We start from the raw sequence: 24,811 nt of genomic DNA, 5'->3' as shown, positions 1-24,811 counted from the left end.
CACAGCTATGATTTAATAATAATAAAAATCTTAATAAAAGAATGCTAAACTGGGAAATTTGGGAGAAGTCTATTCCCAGTGTGGCTGGGGGAGGGGGGATAGAAGTTGGGGAGAGCTAACTCAAGGTGCAAGTCTTCTACTGACATCCTGCTGGTGCAAATCTGCGTGGTGATGGCACTTGTGGGACCAGGGATAAGTCACTGTCTCCTGCACTAATTTCCTCATTTGTGATATAGGCATTTAAACAAAGAGTACTGCTGGTACTTTAAGATGCTAAATCAATAGGTTGAGTAAGACTCATCACAGGAATGTAAAAGGATGAGAGAAGAGAGGGGCACATTGGCTCCGAATTTAACACTTAAAAGGGCATCTCAACATGCACCACGTGGTCTCACTTATAAGTGGGAGCCAAATGAGGGTATGTATGGTCATAAAGTGGTGTAATGGACATTGGAAAGACAGGGAAGGGGGTGAGGGACAAAGCACTCCCTTCTGGGACAATGAACATTACTCTGGTGATGGGCACACTAAAAACCCTGACTTCAACCTTATCCATCCATCCATGGAGCAAAAAACACTTGTAATCCCTCAGTCTATTGAAATGAAATAAAATAAAACTCTTAAAGGTCATTGAAAATAGTGTGGCATTTTACATATTGCTAGATACTAAAACGTCTCTGCATGCACATGTGTTCTTTTTTCCCCAGAAAAAGTCCCTTATCAGGACCACAGATCTCCCTATTAGCCCTGTTAATGAAGGTGAGAACATATCCACTTATATTTTAGTAAGTAAGAACTAAGAAAGCCCAGAATACATTTTTAATTAAAACCGAGTGTTCATACGTAGTGTGTGGTGCTCAATAGTTATTTTCCATGGTTACATAAATTATACAGGATAAGTATGGTGCCAAAGTCTCTCCAATGTCTGGCCTGAATAGCAAAGGTTGGTCTACTTTGCACAAGGCCCCCGTGGGAGGAAACATCACAGGAGGCAGTAAGAGATGGTAATAACATGTAGAGAATTCTCAAAAATGGCATTCAGGAAAGCAACAGTTTTGTAGCTACCTGGATATTTTCTGCTTGGAAAATATAACTCTACTTTAGGTCTCATGCCAATCTTGCTCTATACTGAAAAGCATGTCCTGCTCATAAATTATAGATTTCTATAAGTTTTTAAAGGTCAGAGTTTTCCTTGCTTATGATATTACATATGGTCTGGATGGGAATTGGTGTTTTTTCTTTACATATGGGTGCAGCATTTGGCAAATGTCAACCCTCTCCCCACCCGCCCACCCCCTCCCCCGTACCCCCCACACACACGTAGCAGAGGCTTACTTCAATTTGGAAAAAGTCTTGCAGGGCTGAAGTGGTCACTGAGAAGGAACGCTTTGGAAAACTCACCCCTGCCTTCACCCTGCTCCAGGAGGAACTCCCCTGCTTATGTGCCCGGGGCTCACAGAGGACAGCACCTCCTCACAGCTTGGAAAAGTACGTATAGTTGCCTCCAAATTATTGTCTTTCTATTTTCCGTTTCACATTAGCTGTGGCATTACAGTTTTTCCTTTCCATTTTTTTTCTTTTTTGTAAACTCATGTAATGCAACCATTGTAAGAACATGGGAGATGTTGCTAAACAAATGTGAAAAAAGTCTCATAGACTTCCATTTACTAGGAAAAAAACACTATTAATATATTGCTTTATAACATCTCAGGCTCATATACATATTTAATAATTAGATTTCTTTAGTGCTCTACTTTTTCTTTTAGAATGTAGAGTTTCCATATAATAAATAAATCACATTATTGTTTTTAATAACTACTGCTTAGAATATACCATAACTTATTTTTAAAATTTTTAGATAGAGGTTAAAGAAGAAGCTTTATCAATAAAAATAGACTTTTAGGGACATAAAATGGCAAAAGATCTTGGGAAACTCTGTAACCTATTAGTTTATATTTTAACAAATGAACAAGTTGACTAAAAACCATTGCAGTGAGTCTTCTGCATATATGGCGCTCTTCTAGGCTTGGTGAAAGTAACTAAAGTGAATCAGTTAAACATCCTGATCTCACAGGTTTACTGTGGAATGAGGAAAGATGCCAGTTCCTCAAATATGCACAGCATGTGAGAAAGAACTCTACGGGTGGCCTAAGTTGGTGCAGAAAGAGCGTCATGTTTATACCACAATGGTGCTGTTCCTACTGGGTGATTTGAAGAAGACTTTTTGGAAAAGATGATGTTTAACTAGGTGCTTCCCATGAAAGACTCTCAGGTCAAAATTAGTGGATAAGGAAAGAACAGTCCATGCAGAATGTTCTGCAGACAGACCCATGGAAAGCTTGAGAATTCCCAGGATGGGCACTGTCTTCAGCCTCCTAGAGTGTGGAGACATTTGGATTCAGTCAAAGGACTGAATCTTGCTCCTCAAAACTGAACAGGGTGGGGGAGAACATTGCAAACCAGATCAGAGATGGTGGTTAAATTAATCAAATATACACCAAAATCCAAACTGCTTAGGACAGATTTACTAGAGAAAATAGAAGGAGGGTAAGCATATAAATCTCCTGTGGACACCCTCTTTGCAAATATATATATTTATATATGTATTAGGTCACATAATCTCACACCCACCTGTTTCAAGTGGAGATTACTGACTTTATTTTCTAAATAACTGAAAGACTAAGGCTCCAAGAGCATTAAATTTGTCATCCAATATGTGACACGGGTGATAAATGATGGAATCCAATGTAAATTCAGGGACATTTGCTTTCACACTCCGTCCCTTTCAATCACATCATTGCCCCTCTGAAAGTGATTAAATGCAACCAGAGACCAGAAATGAACTTTTAAATGAAAGAAAGGAATTTTTGGAAGAGAACAGAAGGGAAGAGAGAAATGAGGAGAATGGAGATGAGAGTTTGACGAGCATAGGATGGTAAAAGACAGTGCTTCTCAGTCAGACTGTCTGGAAAAGAGGCCTTCTACCTGCCACAGGAGGTTAGTAAAACATCTTTGCTATGGTATGTCCACCACCCTTCCACCATCACAGAGCCACCACCCCGACTGAGAGAAACCCAACACCTCAGGGGTCAACGAGTGGAGCTCGCCCACTTCACAGCTCATGTAAAGACTGATCTGAGGGGGCAGTGCCTGTGGCTCAAGGAGTAGGGCTCCGACCCCATAAACTGGGGGTGGTGGGTTCAAGCCCAGCCCTGGCCAAAACTGCAAAAAAAAAAAAAAAAAAAAAGATCGATCTGAGGGAAGCGGAGCTTGGGGACAGCAAATGCATGCAGAAGGGAGCCAGTCTCCACAGCAAGCTCCCGCTCTTGCAGCAGGGAGATTCCAGGCCAACAGTGTGACTCCTGCTCATCCTTGGACTAACTTCCTCTTGGAGCTCCATGAGGTCTTCGTTCTGGTAAGAAAATGATACAACTGAAATCCCTGCACCACCTACAGCCTAAAAAGCTCTACCATGAACTGCTTCCCTCAAGAAAACTGAACATGCAGAGTGAAGAGCCGCTTGTGAAGGCTGGAAGGAATTTGTAGCAGGAGAGACAAAAGAGACCAGCTCAGTGACAGTTGGCAGGTTGATAAATATTTATCCAGGGAATTAGGAATCAATTGTACAAGTGACAATACCCAGTTCTGAACAGCAGATGGATCTGTGAGACAAGTCAGCATCACTGAACATTTTGAAATTACCTAGGTGGAACATTTTTGGAATATAAGAAGGACCTCCCTGTTAATTAAGATTTTAAAACTTTCGACTATTTTTTTTTTTTTTTACAGAGGGACCTCTGTCTTTAACAGCCGAGACCACCTTGATTTCTGCTTTGTGGTTTTCTAACCTCCATAATCAGTGTATTGACTTCTTTTCTTTTGATAGGTTGTTCCAAAGCAAAGAAATATCCCACGTCACTTATCACATAACAATATTGATTAACTTGAAGCAATATATTCTAATGGAAATGCACCAAACATTAGTCAGAGACAAGGCCACAGATAGTAACTGCACAGATAACCAGACTGTCCCCAGGAGTCCTTATTTGTCACTGCAGTAAATTGTTGGAGAACATGATTTATCTTCCCAAAAAGGGAAACCAAAGGCCGTTTCTGGACTAATTTGATGGCCTAGCCCTAACTCTTAACAATCCAGCATTTTCCTTTCTTGCGTCAGTCTTATTACATCCTTAGTGATGGATAGAGGCCCTCCAGACAGCCTTTGCCCACTCTGGCATATGAGAACAGACAGCTCTTCCAAGTGACATCAAATGACAGTGGACAGTAAAGCCAACTACTGGCTAGGCACAAGGCTGAAAAAAGGCAAGCACTTAGCTGCTGTTACTGTAATAGATGGTCATCTGCAGGGGAACACTAGGAGAATTATAACTTGCAGGTTTGAGATTGCATGTATCATACTGAGAGCAAGGAAGTGTGACTACTACAATAGCAGAGTGACGTCTTAGGTATTCAGAATTGTAAATGTTTGTGTAGATGTATACATAGAGAGTCAGTATTTAAAAGTTATCTTACAGTGTATTACAAAAGCTGTTTCTTTAAATATGCCTATAGCTGTGGCCCAGGTTGGCACTATGAATCTAAGACATAGTGATTCTACAAATAATTCATACACAGGCAGGCACACACACACGCCCTTCTTACATAGATATAAAGAGTGCAAGCAAGGCATCAAAATGCGAAGAATCTTCTCTTGGATGATCAAATTATTATTGATTATTTTCATATACGTTGTTATAATTATTCAAATGTCCTTAAGTGAGCATATATTATTTTTATTAAATAACCTTGATATAAGTTTTAATATCAGTAAGAAGAGTGCCTTCTTTCTCTTAAGGAGATTTATAGTATAATAAAATAAATTTTAGTTCCATAAAACAGTATTTGCCTGAACCAGAACCCAGGACCATAACTGATTCCATTAATTTCTCTATATAACAAAAACCTCTACCAGCAAAGTTCTGATCACATGTAAGAGCAGAAACTTAAAATACTAATTTATATCTTTCAGTTTGAAAAAAAGGAAAAGCTGTCATTATAATTTCTTGTAGGATGCTTTAGCATAAAAACAGTCAGCATTATGCAATGGAAATAGGGTTGTTATATCTATCAAGTAAAATTACAGGATGCCCTGTTAAATTTAAATTTCTAATAAAAAAAACAAACATACTAGTATCACCAGAAAATTTCATAGCAAAAAGGATATCTCCAACACACATAGTCATCAGCTTGGCAAAAGTCAAAATGAGGAAGAAAATTCTATAAGCACCAAGAGAAATGTAACAACTAACATACAAAGGAAATCCCATCAGGGTAATAGCAGATTTTTATTGTATGTCAGTCTCATGCAGTATTTTATGATTTTATCTGGCAATACCAAATGGAGAGAATCCAAGATAAGAAAACCAGAGACTTAACTTTTTACATCAGTCCTTGCCCTGAGGATCTAGCTTTTAGTTTTCTGCATTAACTAGGAGAGCTAGTGACTGTCAGTCTTGATAGTCTGTGTAATGACTGATGGGTGAAAAAATGTCCCTATGAACTTCACCTGGTAGAGGATTGTGATTAACTACAATTTTTTATTCTCCCGACTAGGACTTGAGGACCCTGACGTTTGGGAGGTGCATAATTTTTGAGGTCTTTGTATTTGTTTCATTGATTTTAAGTTTCTTTGTTTTGTTTGTCTAATACTTTTTAACATCATACATGTATAAGCAAGTTCCACTTCCAGATAGTATCCAGAATGATGTTAAAAAAGAAATCATCCTGTTTTTTAAACAAAAAGAAGCACAGGAAATATTTTAAACTTAAAAAAAAAAATCATTGAATAGCTGTGGGTACAAAAAACTTGGAAACAACTACAACTCCTAAAGGCAAGCCATCCTTGGGGAGCAAGGGTTGGAGCCTGCATTCCATCACTAATAAGGTTGATAGCCAGCCCTGTCAAAGTATAGGATAGCTGGGCAAAAATGTTGCTGGGGTAAGGATAAACCATCCAAATTATTAACACACATATGTGCCAGCAGATCAGTTGAGTTTAGAGAAAATTGAAAGGCAGGTGATGCCTATGGCTCAGTGAGTAGGGCACTGGCCCCATATACCGAGGGTGGTGGGTTTGAACCCGGCCCCAGACAAACTGCAACAAAAAAATAGCCGGGCATTGTGGCAAGCACCTGTAGTCCCAGCTACTCGGGAGGCTGAGGCAAAAGAATCACCTAAGCCCAAGAGCTAGAGGTTGCTGTCAGCTGTGATGCCCTGGCACTCTACTGAAGGTGAGAAGATGAAACTCTGTCTCCAATAAAAAAAAAAAGAAAAGAAAAAGAAAAGAAAGAAAGAAAGAAAATTGCAAGGCAAAGATAAACCTCTTCACTCAGTAATCCTATAACCCAAGAATATTGCTGGGGTTATGTAGTGTGCAGGTGCAAATGGTTTAGAAAGCAGAAAGAAAAAAATGAGGATTACATAATTGCTTTGAAATTATTATTGTTGTCTATATATAGAGATCAGTAACAAGGTGACACCAGTCTGAGGTTGGGCAGAGGTCCTTGCAGAAGTAATTTCTGTGTCCAGTTTGCAATGGCCTCTGTGCGGGTTGTGGTTTTTATGTAGTTACTAGGCACACAAGCATGAGAGTGCTCTCCTCCTGGTTTCTCCTGGCTCTATTTGTCAGGGTTTTTTTCACATCGGTAACTCCATTTAATTCAGACAACTTTCATAGCCAGCAGATAGGAGACTGTCAGAAATGGACGGAAAGCAAGTTTCTGAGGGGTAACCATGTATATTTTGATTGGTGTGTAGTTTATAGATGTATATACATTTGTCAAAATTCATGAAAGTATATAAATTTTGTATATTTTACTGTATGTAAACTCTTCCTCAATAAAGTTGTTTTAAAATGATATAAGCATTTTCTAGATCCTTAGCTGACCACTTTATTGTGGATCGTCCTGTGATTTGATTTCTCACAGTCTGAATGTCCATTATTATGCTGATACTGCATTTGGTACAATTTTAATAGTCACGGACTCAGGAAGCAACAGCAGAGAGTCTTCATAAATAACAGTTGTAGTTGTGTTGAGTAGAGGCCAGTGACTTATGGGAAGCCTGGTTAATGAGGCAATGGAGTTGTTTAAATACAGAAAAGTGCTGGGGAATCCAGAGCCCACCAGGAAAAATTCGTCTCTAATAATGCTGAGCTCAGAACTCAGAGTCATTAGCCGCGTCCCTCCCAAGCTGTGAGCAGCCAGGAGGCTTCAGAAAGACTCTCTCCTCCTCTGTCCCATTAAGCCAATGTAGCCAGTTTCAATTTCATTTCTGTTTTGTAGTTCATTGTACATTTGATATGTAAATTTATTTTTATAGTTGTCTAGAAGCAATAAGCCCAAGAGTTTGTTGGGTTTTATGCTTGCATATATTTAGGTAAAATTATTATAAAAAAACAATTTAAATCAACTTTGGGGGTCTGTAAGAATATTTTCTCTTTTAAGGAGATTGATACATTATTCAAGGACGGAAAATGCTGAGTATTTCTAAATGGTGTTATTATTGGAAAAGATCCAGAAATCTTGATTGGATGCTGGAGCTGCCAGGAAAAAATGGTGCAGAACTGGCAGCGGGGGCTCTTTACACAATTGAGAACCAGTTCTGCCTCTGAGAGCACACAGGCAGATTTGCTGGGATGGCGTGAAAGGAATTCTTGTCTAGAAAAGGCAGTGGCTTAATTTATAAGTGAGAGAGCACTTTTGAAAATTCTGAAGATAGGACAAAAAAAAACCATTTATAATCTGATCATTATGGTGGGATTTTGATATCTGCTGATTGACTTGTAGGCCACTATTAGAATTGTGATACAGCTGAATTTAATTAACAGAACATTTTATTTGTCAGGGCTTTTGAATTTGCAAGAGTCATAAAACTTCAATTCAATCAGCTTGGGAAAAAATAAAAGGGATACCCATTAGCTCTGGTGACTGAAAGAACCACCAGTTAGAGACTTCTTTGAGCCCGGGTGGACCTCACATAACATCATCAGAAGTTGCTTTATCTTCTTTTTTGCTTTGATTTTCTTCTGTGCTATTTCAGGTAGAACCTATAACTTGTGGTGACCCTCGCATGGTGATTTTCAACCAGTATGCTGTAAGAGGATCTTAGGATCTTTTCTGTGTGCCACAAAAAATTTTAAAGATAATTAATTAAACTATTTTTGAAAGAAGTTCAAAGCACAGTAAGTATATTCTTTTTCTCAACTCTCTCTTATCAACATAATTTAAGTGTGCACAGAAGTTTATAGGTTCAAGTGTGCTGTAAGATAAAAAAAGGTTGAAAAACACTGCCCTAGCAGGTCAGGGCTTCATTTTTACAAGATTCCAGGATAGTGAGAAAAAAGCAAAAAAAAAAAAAAAAAACAAAAAACCCTTTCATTTTCAAATGGTTCAAGCAGAGCGTCAAGAGGAAGATCTTACCCTCGTGTCTCAATGGGACTGTAGAACAGCTTTAGACCATCCATTCTAGCTAAGGGACTACGATGATGGAAAACTCAGAGCACCTGATAGCACTACCTGAGAAGCAGGTAGATTGACAGAGGGATAGAATTTGGTTCTTTAGACAAAAATCAGGTTAATGTTTTTTATCAGAAGAAAGAGAATGAATATGGGTGGTAAATATTTATATATCTATTGCCACAGTGATATCATATCTGCATTTAATTTCCAACAAAATAAGTATTACATAAGTAAATAATCCTCTAATGAATTCAGAGTCACTGTATCTTTGAGGCACAACAAAAAAGTATGATTTGAATATAAGTACAGAAGTTGGTCTTGGAGTTACTGGAAACATTTTACTCATAAAATATTAGTAAACTTCTAGTTTCTGGCCCAGCACATAATGAGCTTAGAAGTCTTCCCTCCATCCTACCAAGTGAGAAGCTGAACAAACTGAAAAATCAACAAAGACCTCCTTTTCTTAGCTCCATCAGAGGAGTGAGAACAGCCAAACACTGCCCACACAATTGCACATACAGACAAGTGAATTAAAATTTATCAGAGCAGAAATCTATTGAATAGCAACCTCCATGGGGACCAGTGTCAAGGTTAGGAAACTTGAAGTATAATTAACGAACTCCTGGAGGCTCCGTGGTAGACAAGTTCGCAGTTAAAAACTCTAGCTGGACCCAGTCACAGGGCAGGGGAGTGGGGTAGGGGCCAAAATTTTGTGGAATTTTACCTCTTGGAAATCAACCAGGTTCCTGTTCCTAGGAGGGGGAAAGGAATTATTTTGAAATATACCAGAGCATTCCATTCTTCACAAGATCTGCCCTTAAGGGAAACTAGCTAGCCACAGCCTAGTCTGCTGGTCAGAGTTTAACTACCCTTTCCAGCCTTCTTGAGTCACCTTATGGGAGGTGAAAAATTGAGAAGCACTGGTAATGACCACAGTCCAGGGACACAAGCTAAACCCAAGACAGAGACCCAATCTTAGGACTGTGGAAGGATTCCCTTGCCCCTGCGCCTCATCACCGTATCACTGAAAACCTAATTACAGCAGTTCCTCTACCTGTTACATCACCTTGCTATCAAGAATAAATCTCAAAGAGTATTAAAAGGCAATAAACACAGTTTGAAGAATCAGACATAGAAGAGTTGTTGAAATTATTATACCAGGATTTTAAAACTATGAATTATTGGATAGATAGCATGCAAAAACAGCCAACCCATATAAGGAGAAAGATGGAAATTCTGAGAAATAACCAAAAACCAATGCTAGAGATGAAAAGCCGGTGTCACAGAAAAAAGAAAAAGAAAAAGAATGCCTTTGATGGTCTTATTAGTAGATTTGATGCAGCTAAGAAAAGAGTCTCTGTGTTTGAGGCTCTCAGGAGAAACCTCCAAAATTGAAAAGCAAAGAGAAAAAGGAGGAAACCCATAGAATAGAATTGAAACAATTCCTTGGGAAGACTACAAAAGGAGAAACACATGTGCAATGGGAATTCCAGAAGGAGAAGAGAAAAGAAATGGAATCAATGCTTCAAACAACAACGAGTGAGAATATTCTATTCTCTGTATCAATGTAAGACACTAAACCTCAGCTCCAGGAAGCTCAGACAACACCAAGTCTGGAACGATTACTTAATTTGCTGCAAGACAGAATATCCATTAATAGAATAATGGACTGAATTAATGAACTTTGAGGAAGCAATAAAGTGAAAGGCCAGTGATGATGTACATAATACCAACTGCACACATAGAAAACAGGAAAGACTTCCCCATTCTCAAATTCATGTGGACACTCGAGCCATCTCCTTACAGGCCAGTGGTGGAGACCATGTGCTGAATACCTCCACAATCCCTCACAGGATTTCTTTCTTGAATATCACAAAAAGAAAGGGGACACCTAGGATGAGTAAGTTATGAAAAGAGTGAAAATTCTTGGCCCAGAAGACAGAAAAGTTTCAGGCTTCTTTATGCCTGATGCTAAAAGAAAGGAGTTTCTTTCAATAGCAGGAGATAAAACCCAGCACATTCCTGAGCGAGGGGCAGAAGACCAACTGCAGGAAAGCCTGGCAAATGGCACAGAAAAGTCGGGGGCCTCTGTGCACACCCAGTGTGCAAGAGCTCAGGAGTGCATTTGCAGGGCTGTTCTGTGTGGTTAAGCACAGCCTGAGGTCGGGGGAGGAGTGACGGGAGATGTAGGAAAAGCACTTCTTGCCGGTTTTGTTTTGTGAGTGTTAATTCACCTGATAAACATTTATCAAGCCCCTGCTACATCCTATAGGTGCTCCATGCATCTAGATCAGTGGTTCTCCACCTTCCTAATGTCGTGGCCCTTTAATACACTCCCTGTGGGTCATGACCCACAGGTCGAGAACCGCTGATCTAGATGCTAGAGTCACTGTCTTTGTCTCCCTAAGTTACAAATCGTTGGTTGTTCCCAAATTTGGTCCCATACAGAAGCACTCGGGGTAAGAACTTACCTCCTTGTGACAACAGGCCCATGATTCTTGTGAGGCACATGCCTCCATCCCAGCCCACGTATATACCACACAGTGTCTGAGCCACAGCAGTGTCAGAGGGAAGCCAGGCCCCTGAGCAGACATTCACATAACCCTTTCCTTATTCGTCCCATCCCTCCAGTAGCTGGTGGTTTCCGGGAGAGCGTTGAGATGCCTGGAGGATTTCAGAGTCCCTTTGGCATTCCAGAGAAGGTTCTAGAAGCCAAACACCTTGAGGCCAAGGAGAAAAGTCATCCCAGGAAGCCCCTTCGCCTAACTCTCCACCAAAGATACTTGTATCACTGTGCCATTGTGAAATATATGCACGGTGTCAAGTTTGTGTGCAATTTAAAATAAACAACTATTTTATACAGGATATCCATAAAGTTCATGTACAAACGCACATGAACACCCTGTATTTGGTCTTTGACCCTGTTTCCTGGCACACAACCTGTAGAATACTTACCATCTCCAAAGTGGTGTAACGTCTAGTGATTGCTTATATGTTTCAAAAAAACTGCCACTTTGTCTCTGCAGCCTGCTGTCCAGGTTCCTACACATCTTGCTGGGCAGGTTGCTACATAGGTTGCCAAATAGATCACTAAATATGTTGTCACATAAGCTGCTACATATCCAGTTACATAAGTTGCTACGTAGTCTGTTACATAGGTGGCTGCATATTCCCCCGTTTTTTGTTTAAGACATTCTTGTGCAGGATAAAGGAAAAACCTGTGGTTGTTTATTTCTTTTCTCTTCTTGTCAAATAGCGCTCCTTCTAGCTAGGCAGAGAAAAGAAAGAAAAAGAAAAAAAAAAGCACAAAATAGTTAACAAAACTACATCAGAGGAGTCAGTGAGGGCCTTCACCAAAGAAAAGGGATTTGTGTTCTAAACAAATAAGGGTAATACTAATTTTACATATTTCATCACCTGTTTTGGGGCTGATCCATGGGGTTCTTGACGCTTCTATAGGAAGTATTAATCACTGCCCAAAGTTTCCTGCTTCTGCATATTATCCGTTGCACGCATTATATGAGCAGCAATAGGCATAGTGCAGGCTGGAATGGCAGGTGGGGAAGTGTCAATCTAAAGGAGCAGTAAGGGAAGGATTAAGGATATATATCCAACCAAGATTCTCTCATCTTTGCTGACACAAGAAGTTTGCCATGACTTCAAATTTCCATTACCAAAGCCAACTGCTTTGTTCAGAACCTTATTAGAGCTTAGAGGATGTGGACTGAGCTTCCCCAGGCCTAGAGATGGCGAGATTTCTTAAGTGATGTAACTCTATATTGGTCCTTCCTCTCAGAGGCTCTAACTGCCAATGGGAAAAAGAGCACTGACTGCCCCTAGCTTCTTCCTGCTGAGGAAGGGTGGCAATATGGGGGGCAGTTAGGGGTTTCTCAGAGGAGGGTGATCCAGGGTTCACAGTAAATGACAATCGGGTGGAAAGTTTGGAGTAGAATATTTCCATGAAATTTCAGGCCTAAAAAGTAGCAGGAGTTACTGAAGACAAATTCATCAAGATGTTGGCAAGGTCTCCTGTTCATGTCGAGGTTTAATCCAGCCAGCAGGCAGCCACTGCTTTTCTTGTTGTTCTGTAATGATATGAGCAAACCCTCGACCCCAATGTAGCACATAACCAGGTTTCCATTCATACTTATCAGGTGTCTCATAGAAAATAGGTTGCTGCACTTGAAAAAGTGGCAGATGGGTGAGAAATGGCCAGTGATGTTCAGCAGCTGTGTTTTCATCATTGCTGAAATTTAAAAAATTAAGGGCAAACAGGGCTCTAGTGAGGATCTATTTAGGACTATTATTCTGAGGGAATATGCCATCTCCCTCTTTTAACTATCATATCTTCTAATGTTTTGTGGTGGCTTTCAATAATGGCTTGGCTTTGAGAATTGTAAGGGATACCATGAGAAATTTTAATATTCCAAAAGGATAAAAAATTGATTTTTGAGCAGAGTAAGAGGATGCATTGTCAGTCTTAATGGATTTAGGGAGCCCCATGACATTAAAACGTTCTAGTAAGTGTTGAATGACAGGATGAGCCCTTTCTCCTGGTAAGGCTGTGGCCCAGAAAAAATGAGAAAAAGTATCTAGGGAATGATGAACATATTTTAATTTATCAAAGGACGGGACAATAGTCACATCCATCTGCCATACTGGGTTGCTGTCTGTCCTCTAGGTTGATTCCTTCATGAAAGGGGGTACGTGCATTTTGAAACAAGAAGGACAACAGGAGAGAATTTGTTGAGATTGAATTTTTGTGAGATGGAATTTCTTACAAAGCATCTTTGCATTAGCACGTGTATAAGAATGAAAAGTGGATGCTTCCTGATCAATAAGGACTTGATCTATCTGAGAGTTCAGAGAAGTCATGGGACCAGGTAGAACGGTATGTGCTCTAATACGAGAGATATATAGAGGATGAATACGGTACCCAAGGAGTCTCTGGATAGATTGAAAAAGGGAAGAGATTTCATCAGTCTGAGTAATAGTTGCTGTTTCAAGGTGTCTAAGAGCGAAGCTGGAGTATTGAGAGTCGGACACAATGTTCATAGCACGATGAAAGTCTTGGAGTAAAGTAAGAACAGCATACATCTCATTCTTTTGAACAGAGTTATAAGGACTTTGAACGACTTTGAGATTATTACCATCAGTGTATCCAGCCCTGCTGTGCGTATTGGCATCTATGTAAAAAGTAATACCATCTGTAAGTGGGGAGTCCTGGACAATATGAGGGAGAACCCAGCAAGTAAGCTTTAGGAATTGAAATTTTTTGTCATGAGGGTATTCATTGGTAATCAGGCCCATATAAGATGCAAGAGTGATTTGCCAAGGCATCGATATTTGAAAATTAAGTTGAATTTGTCTTTCTGTAAAAGGAACAACTATAGGACATGGATCATGGCCTGAGAGTTGACAAATTTTGTTTCTGACTTAGCAATTAGTTCACAAATTTTGTCCAAATATTGTAGCAATTTTTGTGTGGTCTTATTAGAGAGGAATAGCCACTCTAGAAGAGTGTCCTCCTCATAAATAACTCCAGCTGGGGAGAGAGAAATGGCTATAACTATCAGTTGAATCAGAAACCTAATGTCAATGTTATCTAATTCTTTTGAGGCAAACTCCTTTTCAATTAATTGCAATTCCTCTTTTGCCTCAGGGGTGAGTGACTGAGGACCATTCAAGTCCGAAGGTCCTTCCAAAATTTTAAAGAGATTAGTTAAAGCATAAGTTGGTATTGCTAATGTAGGATGTAACCAATTAATATGGCCCAACAATTCTGAAAGTCATTCAAAGTAGATCAGGAATCTCACTGAAAATTAACACGTTGAGGGAGAATTCTGGTTTGAGTCGATTTATATCCTAAATAAGTATGGAGAGATGTGATTTGAATTTTTTCAGGTACAATTTGAAGGCCATAAGATTTTAAAATAAATAGGGCTTGTTTAACATTTCTTGTAAAATATCATTCACGTAATGAATGATACAGGCTGGAGGATATTCTTTCTAATGGGCTGCAATGGTTGGTCAACAAAATGCTGACACAACGTGGGGCTATTCAATATGCCTCGTGGCAGAACCTTCCACTGAAAGTGTTGGTAGGGTCTCTGCTGATTATAGGAAGGGACAGAAAGGCGAAACGGGGTCAATGCTCAGGCTGTAAATATATAGTGAAAAAACAATCTTTTAAATCAATTATATACAAATTAGAAGGAATCATGGAGGGCAAAGGAAACCTAGGTTGCAGGAGCTGGGGGAGGGGTGAATATGTCCTTGTTCTAACTGTTCCTGAATTAAAAATCGGAAAGCATCCAGTTTTTCTTTTGTTAACGGTCACTGCTCCACCCACACTGGATTATGGCTCTTCTAAGATAACCCGAGAGCATAGTTTGAGGAAGTGACCTCTAGACTAAATTTGACATCTTTGAGCAGATTTGAGGACAGTTCTGGCCATCATGTCCCAATCATATGGAATACATCGTTGGTCTTGTGCAAGCCCCTGCAATAAGCCTCTAGAAAACGGTGACTGCATCCCATATTGTGTTACCATACTGTTTTAGATCTTTTAGAATCTTAAAAGTAAATATATGATGACTAAAGTGTTGGCCCCCTTGAGGATATTGAGAATTAGGAGGAAGGTCAGTAACTGTAATAGGAAAAAGCCCAAAGTATTTTCTAAAGTAAAGTCTCCTGTTTGGTGACCTTCTAATAGTGCTTTCATAACTGGAGTGGTGGGAGAGCTATCTTCATAAGGTGGTGCCGAGGGCAATGAGGAAAGTTTTATATGAGTAGTCTTCTCTATTTTTTTTTTGTTGTTGTTGTTGTTGTTGTTGTTGCAGTTTGGCCAGGGGCAGGTTCGAACCTGCTACTCTCGGTATATGGGGCTGGCACCCTACTCACTGAGCCACAGGCACCGCCTATATGAGTAGTCTTAACTGTAAGATCATTCAACCGATCTTCTAACTGCTTAATCCTGACTTCTAGGGTTTGATTCGGCTTAGCTTTATTGAGGTGCGAAGGTGGCAATGGATGGGAGGACACAGAGTCCAAAGACTTGGGCTCTTCCTTGTCCTCTTCTAACTGAACCTGTTGCACGACCTCATCACCATCTTTATCCCTCTGAAACTTTTGTGACTCCACACACCAGAAGCCACTCATTGCTTTCCTGTAAATCCTTTTGCTATTTAAAAAGCTCTCTCCCACTGTAATTGTCATTACCCTTAGTAGGACAGACAAGGAGTGGCTTATTATTTTGCCAAAGGTCGTAATATCCCTTTGGTAGGTGCCTATGCTTTGCCAAAGGTGTCACTCACCCTGAGTGACCATGTCCTTTGGTAGGTTACCTATTGCAGGTTACCTATGATTTGCCGAAAGTCTTAATATCCCTTTGGTAGGCGCCTATGAATTGCTAAGGGTCTCACTTTAATTGACTTTACCCCCTTGGTAGGTACCTATGGTGGCCAAAGGCTACGTTGTCCCTTGGTCAATCTGGATGGAGAGTCCCTTTTTGCCTCCCTGTAACTCCCTCCTGTCATATTGCCAAAGGGGTACAATTTTCCCCTTTGAGAAAAGGCTATCCTGTCAACTATGCCAGAATGTCAGTGCGGTCACCAAGGAAGCAGGCTGGACAATGGACTGTAAGCTCAAAGCTTACAGGAGGTGGGCGTCCCCATGCATGTCAAGGAAAAGGCCCCAGCAACCTCCGCAGCTGCTATTTATTGAGAACAAGCTCTACTTTCTGCTGCAGTCAGCCCAGCAAGGTGGCCCCTTACAGCTCACTTCAGAAGCCCGGGAACAGGGCACAAACAATACTCCCTCTTTTGCGGCATCACTGCCAGGTCTGTTGCCTGACTCCTGGGAAGACCCTGGGCCAGAGAACCAGTCAGGAGAAGACACAGGCCATCTCAGATGTGCTCCAGAATGGGGTCCAGATCCCCTTTACCAACCTTAACAAAATCCTGCCCCTCTGAGACCAAAGGTAGGAGGAAAGACCTCAAAAAATACAAGTGAGTCTTTGTCCCTCTGATTGAGGCACAGGGATATGTCACCAGCAATTCTGACAATTCTGAGTGAATTGCTCATTGTACTTCAGCCCTTGTTTCAGAATAATTGTTTTTAAACTTTCTTATTGGTCAATATTTATGGGTCTGTGATGGTAATAGACACAGTGGGTGACTTTATAACAAATGGATCCCTGGAAACTTCCTTTCAAGGTGCAAGCTTTTGCCACTGACTTTAGAAGAATACCTGTGAGTCATCCATTTGATTGTCTGAACAGATGCTGCTGACTTTTGCCATCACAGCAGAAGGGATGAGTCCCCAAGGTGTGCTGTGATCAGGCAGCATGTGCCGGCAGGTCAGCCAGGGAACAGTAAGTCCCAGCTCCAGACATGTATCAAAAGGGTAAGTGGGAATGGAGCCGGGGCCCTGCCAACTGGTACCCTGCTCCGTAGCGGAACTTTAATTAGTGGCTCACTTAACATCCGGGTTTGCTCTGTGTACATCCATAAAAAGCTACCTGAGCACCGAAGGTGGCTTCTCCCACTCATTAAGTTGTGTTAACGGTCAACCTTCTGCCTGAACCATAGAAACCCTACTGACGTGTGATGCCAGGTGGAAGTGGCTATTATTCCTTCTTACAGAATGCCCTTCCCTGGCCCAAGTCCCAGTTCAATGTGGTTTTGCCAAAGGTGTGAACTAAATAAAAAAAAAAAAAGTATCTCTTCTTGGGCTCAGGCATTCTGCAGTCAGTGGGAGGAGTGAGGGAACATGGGTGAGAAGCTCTCGGCGAGGTCTGCAGAAGCTGCTGCAGCCGCTGGACCTGGCGCATGAACTCCCAGGAGGCCCTCCTTCCCCAGGGCAACCACACTGTATCCTCACTCGTCCAGCCAGGCAGACTCCATTTCTCTCCATCATTACCTCTAAAGCTGGCTGACCTCTGCACAAGTGAGCTGCTCTTCCCTTGCAGGAAAACTGCCCACTTTGTTCTCTCCCTGGCTCTGCTTTCCAGGCTGCATAAAGCCTTCCCTCTTTCTTGGCCCATGTTTTCATTCATCCGGTCATCCTAACTTCATTCCGTGTTTTATTCCACCCATTCTCTTTTTCAGTCTCAGGCCACAAACACCTGCCACCCTCAATTCCAGTAGACAATCCTGTTGCGGCTTTGCTGCAGCAGATCTAAGCTTCCTGGCACTCCTCCTACTTACATGGGTGTCCTCTGAGGTACCTTCCATCCCAAAGCACCTTGTCTTGCTTCGTCCTGCAAGGCAAACCTTCCTTGGGGTCTGAGACATGTCCCTCCCAGCTACCCTCCTCTGCAGGTGGAGGATGCACACGTGACAGAGTTTAGGATGTACACATGAAAGCGTTCCCCCATTCACAGGCAAGCAGGGACTGAGACCCTGTCAGAGGCAGAGTCTGGTCTGCATGAAGGTGAAGGTGGGTAAGTCTCCCAGCCTGTCTTGATCTCTTCCTCCCTTGTTGCTTCTCTGATGAGAGGGTAAGGCCCAGGATGTGAGGTCATTTGCATTGATGAATGGAGAGGTGGGAGAGAGCCAGTTTGATTTGCTACACTAAGTCCTAAGCCATGGAGCACACACCCAAAGCCAGAAGCTGGGAGCTGCTGCAGGGAGACTCTGGAACTAGAGTCACAGATTTCACTGCCCCCTGACCCTTGCCTTTTTAGCTTTATGATCTTAGTCAGGTCTTAACTTCTTTCAGGTGTGGTTTCACACTGACAAATGAGGAACAGTAATGGTCCCCCAAGAAAGACGAGGAGTATTACAAGGAATTCAGTGAGATGGCTGTGACCCTGCCCAGCATTGTGTGAGGTAGAAAGGAAGGAAAGAAGACAGAAAGAAGGGAGGGAGGAAGGAAGGAAAAGCATCCTGAGAGAGGGAGAGAGAAAAAGAGAGAACACAGCAAAAAAAATGAATCACAACCACTTTTGCATAAAAGAATTGCAAATTCTTTTTCAATGCCTACAAAGGCCTTTATATTTTCTCGAATTTCTCAGCTAATCAAGCTGCAGGAGTAGTGTTCTTCTGTACTAATGACAGAAACCCTTCTGAAATTGCTTTTCCCTTTTATCTCCTCTGCCCTATCGGTCCATCTCTGAGACTGTAAGACAGGTGGACACGTGGTTGCATAATTAACCCTCACTGTCTTCAGATCTCTTCATGCAAACTTGACCTTCTCATATTCATGTTTCTCCGTGGGACCCCAAGGCTGGGGCAAGAAGTTTCTGATTCAAAGGGAACTGTGATTGAGGTGGATCAAAAAAGAGAAATTACTGTTCCCTCAATTGGACCCCTAACTGATTTTTCAATTAGAAATGGAATTTTTGACGCTACCCTAGTTTTATTCTGAGGGGTCCCATTTATTTGGGGCTACCCCATTGTAACCACATCAGAGCGCTTGTTGACTACAAAAACACCCAGGATATTTAATGACTAGAAGAGAACTAATTAATAAGTAAGGCAAATAGCAAAAACTGTAGCTACCTGGATTCTATAGACGCATTTGAGGACTCATTTTCTCCATTATATGTGATCACACCTGAATCTTGTCTTTATTTTGGTGGCATTGTGAAGTTTGGTTATGGGTATTTGTGGCATCATAAAGATGATTAGCGAATCTGATGAAAAGCACTGGTCAGGTTAGAGGCCAGGCTGCTGCAGCGAACGTGGCTGCCTCTTATCTGGGGGTGACAGGAAGAAAAGAGGAGAGATTGAAAGAACGTCAGAAAGACCCAAATCGTCCTGGACATAAATAGGAGCCCCCTGTGCAGCCTGCTCGGTTCTCGGGTGTTTCTCTTCTCTCCCCTCCATCTTTTCCTTCTCTCTCTCTCTTTTCTCTTCTTCTGTTTTTCCTTTCTCTCTGCCTTCCTTCCTTCCCTCCTCTCTTTTTTTTTTTTTGTGGTTTTTTTTTGGCCGGGGCTGGGTTTGAACCTGCCTCCTCCAGCATATGGGACCGGCGCCCTCCTCCTTGAGCCACAGGCGCTGCCCCTTCCCTCCTCTCTTTCTCCCTGCTTCCTTCCTCTCTTTTCTTTATCTCTTTTACCTCTCCTTCTTCTTCCCTCCCCCCACTCTCCTTTCTTTCTTGAAAGGAAAAACAGCTTCTCCCCCAGGTTTTCAAAGAGGCCTCTCTGCCTGGTCTAGTACCTCACCTTTCTGGTACCTCATTTAAGTCTGGTTTGCCCATCATCAAGAGAAGGGGGAATTTATCCCCAAACAGCCCATCATCCCCCACAGGGGGCCTAACTTTGTAGGGAAAGAGTGTGTGTTCACCATGTGAACACCCTCAGGCATTGTAAAATCACACGAGTAGGAACCCACAGCCCTGGGAATGGATATTTCTACAGAAACTAACACAGCCTCTGTGGAGAGTGGTATAGACATACCTCAAAACTAAGAGCAGACCTACCATTTGATCCAGGACTCCAATGCTTACCCAAGGCAGGGGGTGGGGGGGGGAGTCATTTTATCATAAAGACGCTTTCACGTGAATGTTTACGCTCACACAATTCACAACTGCAAAGTTGATGGAGACAACCCAGGTGCCCGTGAACCCATGAGTAGATGAATAAAATGTGCTATGGTGTATGTATACCATGGAGTCCTACTCAGCCACAGAAAAGATGGTGACCTAGTATCTTCTGTAACAGAGCGGGTGGAACTGGAGACTATTCTTCCAAGTGAAGTACCTGCAAGATTGGAAAAACAAACACCACATGTACTCAATACTAAGTTGGAACTAGCTAATCAGCACATTTGTGCTCATATGGACGCAAAACTCCAGAAACTTCAACTGGGTTCGAGGGGGTAGGAAGAGATGGAAAAACTCACACCTAACAGGCACAATGCACACGGGGCAAAGTGCACACATAACATCAACTTAAAATAGACGTAAGCTAGCGGTGCCTGTGGCTCAAAGAGTAGGGGGCAGGCCCCATATGCCGGAAGTGGTGGGTTCAAACCCAGCCTGGGCCAAAAACTGCAAAAAAAAAAAAAAATTATATACATGTACTCATATGCTCTTATATATATATATATACACTTATGTGTATCTATATACACACACATAAGCCAACTATGTAACAAAAATGGGTGTACCATTATAATATTCTGAAATTTACAAGAATTCCTTTTCAGGGGTTAATTTGAGCATTAGAGCAATAGATCATTCACCTTTTCTCCTTTTCCCAAGATCAAAGGGTAAAATCAAGTCCGAACCTCCCAGGTCCCTGCTTACCATTTGAGGATTTTAGCAAAGTTAATAAAAATGTATTTCCTTCAAGTAGAAGACAGAGACAGGAAAAGGGAGTTAGAATGAGAGGAGAAAAGAGAGATTGGCAGAGATTAACATGATTTTTAAGCCAATAGACAAAAGTGAAATTGAAAAAAAAAAAAGAAAGTATGCTGTTTGTACTTTTATCAGTTTCTCCTTCTTACACGGCTATACCTCTGGGTTATAAATGTAAACTGGAAGACGCTCCCAACACCCTGCTAAGCTCCGCGGCCTTCGAATCCCAAACTAACACAGTTTAGTGTGGGATTTTCAACAGTAGCTAAACCAAGCTGTCCACAGAGAGGCAGACCAGAGGGGGCCAATTAGGAAGGAAGAAATTAAAGAAAAGAAGAAAGAAAAGAAAAAAGCCAAGATGAAAGGTCCAGCGCGGAATGAGTGACACGCCAGGAGAATGGCAGCCCGGGCAGGGGAGGCGGCCGCGCGGGCGACTGACAGGTGGTCTGGGCGGCCGCGGAGGGGAGCGGGGCCGCGGGAGGGCCTCCCACCGGGACAGCGCGGCCGTCCGGGCGACGCCTCCCCAGCGGGGGCCGCAGAGGAGGGAGCAGGAGCAGAGTGCGAGGGGGGCGGGAGGCTGCTGCGGCAGCAGGCGGCGGGAGGCGGGCGCACCGGCTCCCACGCGGGTTTCGGAGCCTCTCGCCCTCCGGCGGCGCTTTAGGCTCGTCCTTCCCTCCGACGCGACGAGGCTGCCCAGACCGCTCGGCCGCCTGGTCTGACAGCGCCTCGAGCTCGGGCGCTGAGAGGAGCGAGGCGGGGCCCCGGTGGCCCCCAGGGCGCGCTTTGAGGCGGAGAAGCGGGAAGGAGACTCCGGGATGAGCGGCTGAAGGCGACGCGGGATCTGACGCGAGTTGGGGCCCCAAACACCAGCCTCCGGCATCGCGATGTACAAGTCCCCGGAGACGCCCTAGCTCGGTGCGCGCGCGGGGCGGAGCGAGCAGGTGGGGCTGAGCTCTCCGCGGTCCGTCCTGCGCGGTCCCCGGCCGGCCGGAGGATGGGCGCTAGCGCCTTGGGGCCGCGCCCGTCGCTGCTGCCCGCGCGCCCGCCGCGAGCCCGGCGCCAGGCCCGCGCCCTGCGCTCATGTATGTAGGTTGGGCGCCGGCCCGGAGGGGTAAGGGTGCATGCGGGGTGTCCGCGCCATGCACTCCGGGGCACCGTTTCGCAGCCTGGCTGCTCGGGAGGAGCCCTTCCCCCAGCCCAAGTTTGTAAATACGGGCGATGGTTAGCCTGGGGCTTAGGTCAGCCGGGCTGAGGCCGCGGGTGAGTAGAAGGCCCGCAGGACCCAAGCCCTAACCGAGGAGGGTTGATGGGGAGGAGACAGACGCACTGGAGTGCGCAGAGTGGGGGGCGTTTTGGGGAGTGAGGCGCAGAGAGGCTGGATTGCCGGTTCCCTGCGGCGTCTCCGACTCTTTTCGGCCCCTTTGGGCATCAGAAACTTTGGGATCCCCAAAGGCTGGCGGGGATTCAGCGAGTAAGAGGGGCTTTCCCCGACCCTGCGCCCTCGAGCCCCAGACTCTCCCACCGCACACCTCAGTCCTAACCGGGCACTCCTGCTCATCGCCTGGATCCCTTCCCGGTAGAAGCAATGACAAGATTGAGCGCTGCGGCCGAGACCCGGTTTGCATCATTGCCCGGAGCCTCTGAGAGTGGCTGGTCCGCTTGGCCCGGCCCGGCGCGTGCGGTCGGCCGAGGAGCTGAAGCCCCGGAAATCCCCGACCAGGCCGTCGGTGGCCGTGGGCAGCGGGGAGGGGTCTTCTGCTCCCGGATAGCAGGAATTTAAGAAGTTGTTAGAAATGAGTCGCGGGGTCCCTAGGCAAAGCTTGTCCTCACCCCCTTTACAGAGCACAAGCCTCTAGAGCACCTGGGTTCCCCCTTATTTTACTGTACGTTCGCCCGTCTCTAACGCCACTGCGGAATTCTCCATTTAGTAACCTTTAGGAAATGTGGCCAGAGGTAGGGAAGGACGCCCTGGGTGCCTGAATTATGAGGTTCCTAGCCGAGCTTTGCAGGGGGGGCGCGGGCCCGGCTTGCTGCGTTCCCATCTCTAACACTTACTACCGCTACATCAGAACCCCGCCAGCCGGTGCTTTCTTGAACTTCGCTTCCAACGTATTGCTGCACTATGTGTGATGTCTAGGAACCCCGGCCGCGCGTGGACTCCGGCTTGCCGCCCCCGCCCCCGTCGTCCGGCGTGTTAATCTAGACTAGAGCGATGCCGGGCCCGGGCGGGGGCCGCGGGGGGCCGGGGCGCGCGCGGGCCGCGGGGCTCAGTGGTGCTGCTGTTCTCTCCGCAGGGATGGCGGCTCCCGGCTGGCGGCAGCGCGCCCCCGGGCTGTGAATGCGACTCGCCCCTCGGCCGCGCTCCCCGCCCGCCCGCCCGCCGGGACGTGGTAGGGGATGCCCAGCCCCACTGCGATGGCAGTTGGCGCGCTCTCCAGTTCCCTTCTGGTCACCTGCTGCCTGATGGTGGCTCTGTGCAGTCCGAGCATCCCTCTGGAGAAGCTGGCCCAAGCCCCGGAGCAGCCGGGCCAGGAGAAACGCGAGCACGCGTCTCGGGACGGCCCGGGGCGGGTAAGCGAGCTCGGGCGCCCTACGAGGGACGAGGGCAGCAGCGGCCGGGACTGGAAGAACAAGAACGGCCGTGGGCTAGCCGGCCGGGAGCCGTGGAGCAAGCTGAAGCAGGCCTGGGTCGCCCAGGGCGGGGGCGCCAAGGCTGGGGACCTGCAGGTCCGGCCCCGCGGGGACACCCCGCAGGTGGAGTCCCTGGCCGCCGCAGCTCAGGACGCTATCGGCCCGGAACTCGCGCCCACTCCAGAGCCGCCCGAGGAGTACGCGTACCCGGACTATCGCGGCAAGGGCTGCGTAGATGAGAGTGGTTTCGTTTACGCGATCGGGGAGAAGTTCTCCCCTGGACCCTCGGCCTGTCCGTGCCTGTGCACAGAGGAGGGGCCGCTGTGCGCGCAGCCCGAGTGCCCGAGGCTACACCCGCGGTGCATCCACGTTGACACGAGCCAGTGCTGTCCGCAGTGCAAGGAAAGGAAGAACTACTGTGAGTTCCGGGGCACGACCTACCAGACTTTGGAGGAGTTCGTGGTAAGAGGCGCACGCCCGCCGGGCCCTTTACCCTCTCCTGCAGGGTCTGGTTCAGTAGTCCCTCACTTTCAAGACGGGGTGCAAGGGGTGCTCTCTGGTTCTCCGAGGTGCAGCACGCGGCACGTGCGCTCCCCCGACTGTAGCAGGGCAGAGGGAATCCTGCAGAGGGCCGCGTGGCCAGTCCGTGTGGATTCCCTCAGTGTTTACCGTACAAGGGTTTCATTAGAATGTGTCCCGTGGCACTGAAGGGACAGACCCAGCAGATTTTGACTGTGCTTGTACATTAATTTATTGCTCCTAATTTGAAATGTTGCTGGTGAGAGGCTCAACTTGTTTTCAGACACAGGGTGATTTAGCATGCCATGTGGGATACACTCTTCAACTATTAGCTAATTAAGAGACACTTTATATAAACAAAACTTTCCCCTGGATTATTTGTCCAGGGTATCATGTCAATATTCTAAAAATTAAAAGAAAAAGAAAAGTGCCAAACATCGTGTGGGTGGCAAAACCAAGAAGTACAGCTTTAGGTAGAAAGAGTTTCATTGTAGAGGAATAGCAGAAACATTAATAGCACCAGCCATTTCCTTAATGCTTCCTGGGTGTCATGCTGCAGGCCGTGTTTTCACCTGCTTTAAAGATAACACGCCAGAAGATAGATTATCATCTATCATCTCCATTTTTATGGAAAAGAGGAAACTGAGACACAGACTATTTAAACAGGATGTTGAAATCAAAGTACCTGTTAAGCAGCAGATTCACTTGTCAGACTAGTAAATTCTACTTCAAAGTTCATACTTTTAACCCTAAGAACCTACAAAAGCCCAGTCCTGTAGGGGGGCCCCAGGTAAATTCCTGCCTCTGGGCTAGGGGGGACTGGGAGAGCCTTCCAA

General features: G+C 44.6%; 1 protein-coding gene across 4 annotated transcripts in view; it reads left to right on the top strand.

Annotated features, from left to right (window-relative positions):
* Positions 1–21,512: 21,512 nt before the first annotated feature.
* VWC2 (von Willebrand factor C domain containing 2) overlaps positions 21,513–24,811 on the top strand; it is a 145,084-nt gene continuing 141,785 nt past the window's right edge. Inside the window, exons 1-2 of one of the 4 annotated variants that reach the window (XM_053553738.1) lie at positions 21,513–21,907; positions 23,120–23,918. In XM_053553738.1, coding sequence (XP_053409713.1) covers positions 23,223–23,918 — 696 coding nt within the window. In that variant the 5' untranslated portion in view covers positions 21,513–21,907; positions 23,120–23,222. Of the gene's footprint in view, positions 21,912–23,119; positions 23,919–24,811 lie in introns of all 4 variants that reach the window. The other 3 variants (XM_053553741.1, XM_053553740.1, XM_053553739.1) reach the window with 3 other exon arrangements.

The sequence above is a fragment of the Nycticebus coucang genome, chromosome 11 (assembly GCF_027406575.1).
Source record: "Nycticebus coucang isolate mNycCou1 chromosome 11, mNycCou1.pri, whole genome shotgun sequence".
In the NCBI taxonomy this organism is placed as follows: domain Eukaryota; kingdom Metazoa; phylum Chordata; class Mammalia; order Primates; family Lorisidae; genus Nycticebus; species Nycticebus coucang.
Note: the sequence above shows the minus strand (reverse complement) of the source record. Positions and strands in the feature narration are given on the sequence as shown.